A 10,874-nucleotide genomic window follows, 5' to 3' on the forward strand; every position below is an offset into this window, starting at 1 on the left:
TAGTTTGTTTTATTCATAAACGCGAGAGTTTGAACTCTCCATCTTATTTAAAGAATCTAATGTCTCATCACACTAAACCAACAAATAAAAATATAAAATTAATATTTTTGTTAAATTAAATTTTATATTCAGATTATGATATTAAGATATCTGATTTTTTTCGAATCGAATAAAAATCACTATTTTAAGTATTTTAAATTTTCAGATCATATCGAATATGATATTAGAATATGCACACCCCTATTATTGACTGTATATGTATATTTTTATACTAATAATTATTTGAGAAGAAACAGTATTTTATTTACAATATATATCCGAATTTACTTAATCGTGAATTACCATTTATATAATTTACCCATTGTTTTTTTTTTTACAAATACTAGGTATAATATAACACCGAATTCATAGAGTCTAAAGAACTTAAGCCCAACGTCTAGGATTAGAAATTACCCCTTATTTTTCCTTAAAATATATATATATATATATATATTTGAGTAAACTATACTAATAACTACTTAACTACTTTTACTTTAACTATCGATCTTTTAATTTTGTCAATTAAATCATCTAATTATTTAATTATTGTCAATCAAGTTATTAGTCGTTAATATTTAACGGAAGTGCTAACGTGATAATTAATAAAATTAATATAATTACACATTTGGTCTTTAATACTTATATATTTTATTAATTTAATCTTAATTTTAATTTAATTCAATAAATTAATTATTTAACCAGGAGGTGGACACAAATATTGACAATAATTTAATTGAAACTAGGATTAAATTAATATAATATATAAGTTTTAAGAACCAAATGTATAATTCCACCAATTTTTTAACTGTACCGTTAGCACTTACTTTAAATGTTAACAACTATTGATTTGATTAACTATAATTAAATAGTTAAATGATTTAATTGATAATATTAAAAATTGATAGTTAAAATAAAAAGATTTATAATTAAGTGATCATTAGTATAGTATCATATATATTATGGGTTATAATGAGTTTTGTATAAAATAATATTATATATTATCATGAGTTTGTATAAAATACTTTAGTAATTAAATACCTTGATAATAGGTTTTTTTTCCTAAAAAAATCACTGGTGATCGGTATATTTACCGATTTAATATCGATCAAATTATATTTCTCGATCTAACACCCGTAGCAGTAAAGCGCGCCCCCTGCATCGCGCTATACGCAGATTTGGCGCCATGTGAAGTATAGCGCGCCCCCTGCCCCGTGATATACGGTGATTTGGCGCCACGTGGGTATAGCGCGCCCCTTGATCCGCGCTATACCTGGTTATCTGACACGTGGGGTATAGCGCGGTGCAGAAGGCGCGCTATACCCCTAAATACCCGCCCGTCCACATCTTAATCCTCCCTATAAATACCCTCATCCTTAATCACTTTTATCACACCAAATTCTCTCAAATACTCTCTTTTTAGGTATATTTTATAATATTTTTAATATTATATATTTAATTTATTTAAGTATTTTACTTTATTTAATATTTTAGTAATATAATTCTTTTGCAGATATATAATGGAAGACAGTCTACTTCGCTCAGATGAAAATCATATATCTCTACACTTTGCTGATACGATAACATTTTAACGTTTTAATTTAATTTAAATTATTAGTATTAATTAGTTGATTTATTTAATGCATGATTATTAGATTAAGAATTAAATATCTCGACACTTTGCTAATACGGTAACATTTTAACGTTTTAATTTAATTTAAATTATTAGTAATAATTAATTGATTTATTTAATGCATGATTATTAGATTAAGAATTAATTTTTGTAATTATTTATTTTAGGAGAATGACCGTGTATTAGATCATTTTATTAGGAATCTTACGTTAGTGATACCAGTCGTGTCTTACCGTATTTAGTAGAAGCTGGATTCGGTTACATAGGTAGATATCAGGGTCACTGTAAGATAGAGCCATGCCTGATTTCTGCCTTAGTAGAGCGGTGGAGGCCGGAGACCCACACATTCCAGCTTCCGTGCGGAGAGTGCACGATCACGCTTGAGGATGTTTCTATGCACCTGGGGCTTCTGGTGGATGAAGATGTTATATCGGGGATAGCTTCCAGTTCTTGGACTACTTTGTGTCGGGATAGTCTAGGACGTGTCCCGGAAAATTTTATCGGAGGTAGGATACCGTTAAATTTGTTTGATGCCAATTTTCGGGAGTTGATCGCAGACGCCTCTGAGGATGAGGTTAAGATGTATACACGGGCATGCATACTGCAGCTGATAGGAGGGTTGCTGATGCCGGACAAATCGCACAACCTAGTTCACTGCATGTGGTTGCGACATCTTAGCGACTTTCGTCTCGCCGGATCATTCAGTTGAGGCTCGGCAGTTTTGGCTTTGCTGTACAGGGAGATGTGTGGAGCCACTGACTACAGGCGTAATGCTATCGGCGGATGTCTCATGCTGCTGCAGTCTTGGGCATGGTATCGATTGACCTTTTTATGTCCCATTGTGAAGAACTCATTCGTATTTCCACTACTTATGAGGTAATTATAAAACTGATTTTGTATATTAATAATTTTATACAGCGCATAATAAATTTTTTTCCTTGAATATGTGGTCTAATGATAGGAAAAATCATCAGGAGCTACCTGATTATTTAGAAAAAATTAGGGTGCTAATCGATCAGAAGGCTGACACACATGTATGAATTTTAATGTTTAAAAATCGATTTTAGATTATATTTATATAATTATATTATTATTTTGATAAAAATTATATATTATTTGTTTTAGTTTGAATGGGTGTCATATTCTACTGATGATGTGAGGGCGGTAATCCCACCTGAGTTGAGGGGTCCATTAGATGTTTGGATGGCGATGGCCTTTTGATCTGTTATGCGACCGTCGAGTGGCACTCCACTGATCGCGTGCTCCGGCAGTTTGGTTGTTTTCAACCAATTCCGGAAGTACCTCGCAATATGGACGAGTTGCATATTCTAGATAGATGTGGCAAGACATATACAGATTGTCTGGTGAGGCATCATGAGTGGATCATGTTGTGGGAGGATCGACATCGGCGCCTTCCATGTAGAGCGCCATTTTTTACTAACTTCTTGATGTATGCTGAGGATTATTATGAGTGATTCAACAGTAACGGGAAACCGTTTCTACTTCCCGAGGATGCACGAGGGCAACCCTTTAAACGGCGTCGACAGAGACGTTCACCGACACAACACCATCATCTCTCGACTCGTAGACGGAGAGCAGGTGCTTCCGATTCATCCTCAGCTGCACCAGTAGGACCTTCACAGCAGCCACCACAACCATTTATGATGTCGCAACCATATATAATGCCGTCATCGCCTTTCCATTACCAGATGTCGCTGCCGCCGCCTTCACCTGGTTTTATGACCCCGCTGCCGCCACCGTCACAGATGACCCCTCATGGAGGCTATTATGGGTATATTTTTGTAGATTCGACTTGGGGTTCATATACTTGATATTTGGCAGGTTCAGCCTCATCACCCATGGCCGCAGCACATGCACCTCCTGTACAGTTTTCACACTCAGCGATGTCTGAGTTTTTCCAGTTTTCGCAAGCCGGTGGGATAGTCAGTCATAAACCTCCAGGGTCCTTATTTTATGGAGGTGCTTCATCGTCATCAACTCCTCATCAACCTAATGTATTTGCTTAGGACGAGAACGACGACGACGACGATGGTGATGATGATGACAGCGAGGAGTCAGAACCAGTGATACAAAGAAATCCTCCTCGAGACCGACAACCACCACCCTGCGGAACACATTCGCGTCTCAGTCATCGATAGATTTTTTTTATATTTGTATGTACTTTATTTTGTTAAATTGTGATTTTTTTATTATTTCTCATTTAATACTTACTTTATTTTGTTAAATTTGTTGGACTTTTTTTAATGTATTTCAGTTAATTTTGTTTATTACCATTTAATATCAGTTACTGTAGTTTGGTTATCATTTACCATTTAATACTTATTGTAAGTTTGTTGTATTTAAAATTTTATTCAAATACCAATTTGGTTATCATTAACTTGAAGTAAATGCAAATTAAAGTATAAGAATTATAATTTGATAAACTAATACATCATTTCCTCATCAATTGTTACTTGATAACAACAGAAGTGAACATGTTTTTCTCGTGTGTCCTGGGTTTCTACAATGCCCACATCTTCTGTCTTGTCTAGATCTTTCTCGAATATCCACATCGTAATGAATTTGATTGGATTTTGGACGACCACGCTCCCTCAATAAACTCGGATTTGGTACAATCGGAAGCCAATCTTGAACCTCATCAGGGTCTTTGTCATTACCTATGGGGGAAACTCAAATTCATATACCTTAAAAACTTCAGATAGTAGGTATACAGGATCCACAAAATGGTTATAGTTTTGACGTGTGTGCGAGAAAGCTGCTATCACATGAGAGCATGGATACTTCAAAGCTTGAAAAAACCCGCAATCGCACGTTCTGTCCCTTAGATTTACTCTTAACGACACAACTTCAATCCCTTGAAGAGGTCGTGGTAACTCTGTGACACGAAACATTTCATGCCTTCTAGAGAAGATTGTTACAGACATTCCAATTGATGCAATAATTTTTTTCTGTATATCTGTAATTAATATAGGGTGATAGACATGACCGCCTTGCATCCAGGTTTGAGCTTGTCCCCCGAACTTCGCAAAAAGCGCAGCCAAATGAAAATATGTAGTTTTTACCAAAGCCGCTACAGGTAAGTGACGTGCACCCTTTAAGGTTGAATTGATTGCCTCAGCCAAGTTGGTCGTCATGTTTCCATATCGATATCCACCATCATATGCGTTCGTCCACATTTCTTTATAGATGAGGCTGATGTAATCGTATCCTTTCTCATTTTTCGCCAGCAAATCTTGAAGCATTGATTCAAACGTTCGAGGAACTAGTTCGTAACTGAATCAAAAAATGTATAACTTACTAACTTGCTTTCTTTGTAAGATTAAAATGATCAAAAAAATTACAACTTACTAACTTGCTTTCACTTACCCTTGCGCACAATTAATTGTCGCTCATCATTCTTCTTATACCTTCCATGATAGTTCGCAGCAATGTGTCGGAGACAATACCTATGTTGGACAAAGGGTGGTTGCCACATTGGACCCAAAGACTCCATTGCTGCTTTGATCCTAGCTCCGCGATCTGAAATGACACAAATGTTTTCCCTCGTGATAACATGTGCACGTAAATTTCAGAGGAAAAAAGCCCAAGAATATGTATCTTCTCCTTCGACAAGAGCAAAAGCAACTGGAATAATGTTGCGATTGTCATCTTGGACAACTGTCAATAATAAAACTTGCTTGTATTTTCCATACAAGAAAGTCTCGTCGATCTGGACCACAGGCTTGCAGTATTTGACAGTATTAACGCACTGTGGGTAACTCCAAAAAACCCGGTAGAATTGGCATCGATCGCGAAGAACTCAATCATTATGGTATGTATAGGAGGTTTCGAAGTCCACAATTATCCAGGATTCAACGTCCGCACCAGCCTAAATCAACCTAGAAGTTCGTTGTAAGATGCATCTCATTCGCCATGAAGTTTGAAAATGACATTTTTTTGCCAACCAAGCTTTTTTATAGGAGACAGTGTACACATACTGCGATTGTATAGCTGAAATCAACACTGCAACAACTATATGAGAGCTTACTTTTACCATGGGCATGATGGATTGGCATATCACTTCAGAGTCCAAGTTGAGATAATATTGGTTGACCCCTCCAGCACAATATGTGTGAGGACCGTTGTATACTGTTAGTTCCCATATGTTGTTTTTCCTCTTCATTTTCGATACGCGAACCATCCAATTGCATCCGTTTTTGCGTCGGGCACAGTAGCATACATATTTTTCGGTCGTCGATCGGTTGACTCTGGACTGAACATAATTACTGATATTGTAATTTTTGATAGCCATCATCGCTTCTTATTTGCTTGAAAACTCCATGCCTAAAGATAACTCACCATTATCTATTGATGAGTAATATCTATAGTCACCGAGATGAGGCATATCCGCAAATTCTGACCCGTACATTGCACCATAATCAACTTCATACATGTGTGCAGGAGGGTCAGTTTGTGTCACATTTCCTGGTACTTCATCTACATCATCATCATCGGAGTTGAATTGCGGTGATTCTGGTTAATGAATAGTCTAGTCTCAGCACCATCCGCACCAGGCTCACGAAGCGGTTCTTCTGGTGGAGATGATGGTTCCTCTATACGCTCCACATTTAGGTCGAAGAACCTACTACTTGCATTTCTTCCCCTTGAACTAGAAGGCATATCGACTTTGAGATCGAAAAAACTCGCAGTCGAATGCCTCCCCCTGGAGCTTGAAGCCATCGTGTCAAATGAAAACTGCACAGATGGTTACGTCGATGACATCTCCATATGGTCAAAGAAATTTGCAGATGAATGTCTTCCCCTTGAACTGAACGCGGTGTTTCAATACGGATTGTTCGTAGACCCACCTCGGTACATGTCGTAAGGAGTTGTGGATGAATATCTCCCCATTATGGCATTAAAATCATTACACATTACTGTAGTCGGGCTGTCAACTTGTTCAGTCAGCCCATAGTGGGAGCTTAATGATTGACCCCGAACAACACGCACTTGAACAAAATGTGCATACATCTCAATAGCGACGTCTGAATAATTACTTTGAGCTTCAACCATCATTTGAACATCATCATTGTTTGAAAGTTCGAACGCTGTATAAGTTAATGGCAACAATGATGTTGGAAATCTGTATTGCAACGACGACATTCTTCTACTACTTCCAACATGAATCTTCCTCGAAATCTTCGTTATCAGTTTCTCAAGAGTTATGTTTCTCTTGAATGATATTTTAACACGCTCATTTGATACAAAAACGCCGGTTTCATCTTCTTGAATTTCACCATCATAATAAACAATTGCTGAAAATCGCGTCATTCTTTGAGTTTAAAAGTGCATCAATATTATATCTGTAAAAAAATTACTGAAACAAATATGATTAAATAAATTATATATGAACGAAAATATAAGACAATAATTTTTTTACACATCAACGTAAATAATTTAAATAATATAATTTTATACTATTACCTGCACTGCAAAACTATATCGACGTATGCTCCCGCTTTTCAATTTTACAAACATAAAAATTAATTGAAAATAATTAGTATAATATTTTTCAAATAATGATAATAAATAAATAATAAATATAATTAAAAATTATAACAAAATTACCTTATAACGAAAAATCGCACGAACTTCTAAATCAAATATGAGAAGATTGCCAGAATTATTACTTGTTGACAGAATTGTTGTATTAATTTATAAGTTGAGAGGAGAGATGAGAGGAGATGTAAGAAACGTAACCGAAGAAGGGTATTTATAAACATATAAGGCGCGGTACCTGTACCGCGTTATACGTAATTATTATATAGCGCAGACCAAGGACCGCGTTAAATATAATTTTGGTACGGCGTATAGCGCGACTCCTGATTCGCACTATACCTCTACGTGGCGTATAGAGCGCTATACCATCGTGTAACCCAGTCAGTGTATAGCGCGGTACAGGGGCCACGCTATACTCCACGTGGTGCTAAATTAACATATAACTCGATTCAGGGGCCGCACTTTACTGCTACGGATGTTAGATCAAAAAATATAATCTGACCGATATTAGATCGATAAATATAACGATTACCGATGATTTTTCGAGGAAAAACACCTTGATAGTATAGTTTGGATAATATTTTAATAAGCAAATACCTAATATAGGTTGGATATTATATATATATACGGATGTGAAAGAATTAATAAGGTGAACAGTGCTGACAATAAAGCAGAGGAGGAGAGGAGGGAGTACTCTGACTGTCTGAGTAGTCAAAATACCAAAAATGAGCCAGCTTTATTGTTACTCTCTCCCCCACCACTCATTTCCTCTGCACCACCACGTGTACGGTTCACATACTTCATCACCTCAAAATCACAAGGAGGATTATTATCAAATACACCAGAAATATAAGGGGCTTCCCTGTAAAAGAAACATATTTCCCATGAGGTGGCATTTTGAGAAACCACGACATTTTTAGCAACCTTTTTTGGATTCCTGGAGAAATTTATTGCCTTCTTGGAGATGGAAAACGACACTGTTGCAGTGCAGACGAAGAAAATGTTTTCTCGTGCCTTTTAGTTTCCTAAGTTGAACTAGTAAAAGAGAAACATTTTCTCAGCTCCTTTTATCAAGTGGCAAAAAAATATATATCTTTTTCTCGGCCTTGAAACTGTCATGGCTGAAACCGGTCAGCTCCGGTTCCCTGGAAACCTAGACCCGTCGGCACAAGAGTTTTGGCCGGCCACCAACGTTGTTTGCCAACCCCAATTTCCTATCTGTACACCTCCTCAACTTTACTACCCGTACGCTGCTGCATCTCCGACGGTTCCGTTTTGCGACGTCGGCGTACCGCCGTTCCATGCTGTAGTTCCACTACATGCACCTGCACCTGTAACTGCACCAGCGTCTTACGTTGCACCGCAGCAGTCACTTCCTCCTCCGACGGCGGCGGCGACGAGGGCTTTGGTGCTGACGTTGGTTCCATGCGATGTGAGCGAGACGGAGTTGCGGAAAGAATTGGAAGTGTTCGGGGAAGTACGCGGGGTCCAGATGGAAAGGGTCCGAGAAGGAACCGTGACCGTACATTTCTACGACCTGAGACATGCTGAGAAAGCGTTGAAGGAGATACGGGACCAGCACAAGCAACAGCAAACCAGGGTCGGGGACCAGAATATTGAAGCTTCTGCCGGGTTCGAGCCGTTCGACCCCAACGCTCGTGGACTCATAGCAGGGAAACCCGTTTGGGCGCACTTCGTTATTCCGGCGAGTAATGCTGTTCCCGACGGGATTAATCAAGGAACTGTCGTGGTTTTCAATTTGGACCCTTCCGTTTCAATTTCGAAACTCAAAGATATTTTCCAAGCTTATGGTATGTTTCCGTTCATTTCTCGACTTTTAATCTTTTTCTGAAAAAAAGGCTTCTATTGATTAAGTTCCCTTGTTTAGTTCGGTTTTTGGTACGTTGGAATTAGCGGTATCTCGCGTTGTTTAAAATTTGGAACTTTGTTGTTTAGGTCCAGTGAAGGAACTAAGAGAAACGCCATTGAAGAAACGCCAAAAATTTGTGGAGTTTTATGATGTAAGGGATGCGGCTCAGGCATTAAGAGAAATGAATGGAAAAGAAATTAATGGTAAACAAGTTGTACTCCAATTCAGTCGGCCTGGTGGATATAGTAGGAAGTTCTTTAATGGTGATATTAACGCTTTCACATATAAATATAATCACCATACAAGAAATCCCAAGTACCCATCTCCTCCTCCTGCCGCACCGCCGCCGCCATCGTTTTTGGCTCACAGATTTTTCTCGATGCCTACTACGAAAGCGATGAATTCTAGTAATGGAAACCCTACAGGGAATAGCAACATTAAGTTTTCTGTTGTTGAAATGGCGGCAGGGGTTGAGGATAAGGTTTGCAGCGGTGGGGGAGGTCCGAAGAAGACGGTAAAGAACCAAAATAACCCATTGACAGTGACTAGTAGTGATGGAAGTAAGCAACAGCTGCAGCAGCAGTGTCGGGGCAGGCCATGGAAAGGTAGACAAGCGAAAAAGTTCGATCCTCAATTCCTTATAAGTGAACATGCCATGGTGGAATCTAATTGCAAAGATTCCAGGACCACTGTCATGATCAAGAACATACCCAACAAGTATAGGTTGGTCTTTTTTCACAAGTTATATAATACTAAAGTAGCTTATTTCTTATTTTAATTATGAATGTGTTTGAATAATGCATCTTGCAGTCAGAAACTGTTGTTGAACATGTTGGACAATCACTGCATCCATTGCAACGAGCAAATTGCCGCTGACGGCGGAAATCAGCCCTTATCTTCCTACGATTTTGTCTACCTCCCTGTCGATTTCAAGTAACTTCCTTTTCACTTCCGTGCTTTATATAATTTCTTCTCTGTATTTTGCATAATTCGTTTATATTTTGCTTTTTGCTTTGAATTGTTTATATTTTGATTGGAAAAAAAACAGCAACAAGTGTAATGTAGGGTATGGATTTGTGAACATGACATCTCCACAAGCAACATGGAGGCTTTACAAAGCTTTTCATCATCAACATTGGGAAGTTTTCAACTCCAGAAAGATCTGTGAAGTTACTTATGCCAGAGTTCAGGTTCTTTCTTTTCCCTCGATTACTTCTCTCTTGTTCGATAAAAGGACAATACTCATTGTTGTTATTGGTACAGGGATTAGAGGCGTTGAAAGAACATTTTAGAAACTCTAAGTTCCCATGTGAAATGGATCACTATCTTCCTGTAGTATTTTCGCCGCCTCGAGACGGAAAACAACTGACTGAGCCACTTGCTATAGTTGGTCAAAAGCAGCAGCAATCCATCGTCGGTGGTCCCTCGTCCGCCCAATTCAACGGTGAAGGCGATGATGATGATGATAATAATAACCATAGTGTCGATGAGGTTTAACGAAATGCAAATTCCGTTCGAAAGCCCTAAGTCTGCATAGTGGCCGAAGGCTAAAAGTGGTTTGGGGGGGGGGGGGAAGAGAGAAACGAGAGGATTGTAATTGTGACGTGTGAGGTTGAAGAGTAAAAAGTGGAACTTTGCAAAGTTATCTGTTTGTGATTTTTACTACCGTGATGATGAAGCGAATGAATTGAACATAATGTTTGTTTATGTTACCCAAGACGGTGTGGATCCACTGCTTTTTTCCGATGTTAAAATTGGCTGCACCACCGATGTCCC

General features: G+C 38.1%; 1 protein-coding gene across 1 annotated transcript; it reads left to right on the plus strand.

Moving 5' to 3' along the window:
• Nucleotides 1–8,315: 8,315 nt before the first annotated feature.
• Nucleotides 8,316–10,642, plus strand: LOC120167051 (protein terminal ear1 homolog). Its single transcript, XM_039176185.1, has 5 exons — nt 8,316–9,039; nt 9,185–9,821; nt 9,909–10,031; nt 10,147–10,288; nt 10,362–10,642. Exons 1-5 carry the CDS (start codon nt 8,346–8,348, stop codon nt 10,593–10,595), a joined length of 1,830 nt encoding a protein of 609 aa, XP_039032116.1. The 5' UTR covers nt 8,316–8,345; the 3' UTR covers nt 10,596–10,642.
• The last annotated feature ends 232 nt before the right edge of the window (nt 10,643–10,874 follow it).

This window comes from Hibiscus syriacus, unplaced genomic scaffold (assembly GCF_006381635.1).
Source record: "Hibiscus syriacus cultivar Baekdansim isolate YM2019G1 unplaced genomic scaffold, ASM638163v2 tig00003041_pilon, whole genome shotgun sequence".
Taxonomy (NCBI): domain Eukaryota; kingdom Viridiplantae; phylum Streptophyta; class Magnoliopsida; order Malvales; family Malvaceae; genus Hibiscus; species Hibiscus syriacus.

Coding starts and splice junctions, on each gene's coding strand:
- LOC120167051 (XM_039176185.1), top strand. CDS start 8,346: ATGGCTGAAACCGGTCAGCTCCGGTTCCCTGGAAACCTAGACCCGTCG. Junction 10,032..10,146: donor TACCTCCCTGTCGATTTCAA/GTAACTTCCTTT, acceptor GAAAAAAAACAG/CAACAAGTGTAATGTAGGGT. Junction 10,289..10,361: donor TTACTTATGCCAGAGTTCAG/GTTCTTTCTTTT, acceptor TTATTGGTACAG/GGATTAGAGGCGTTGAAAGA.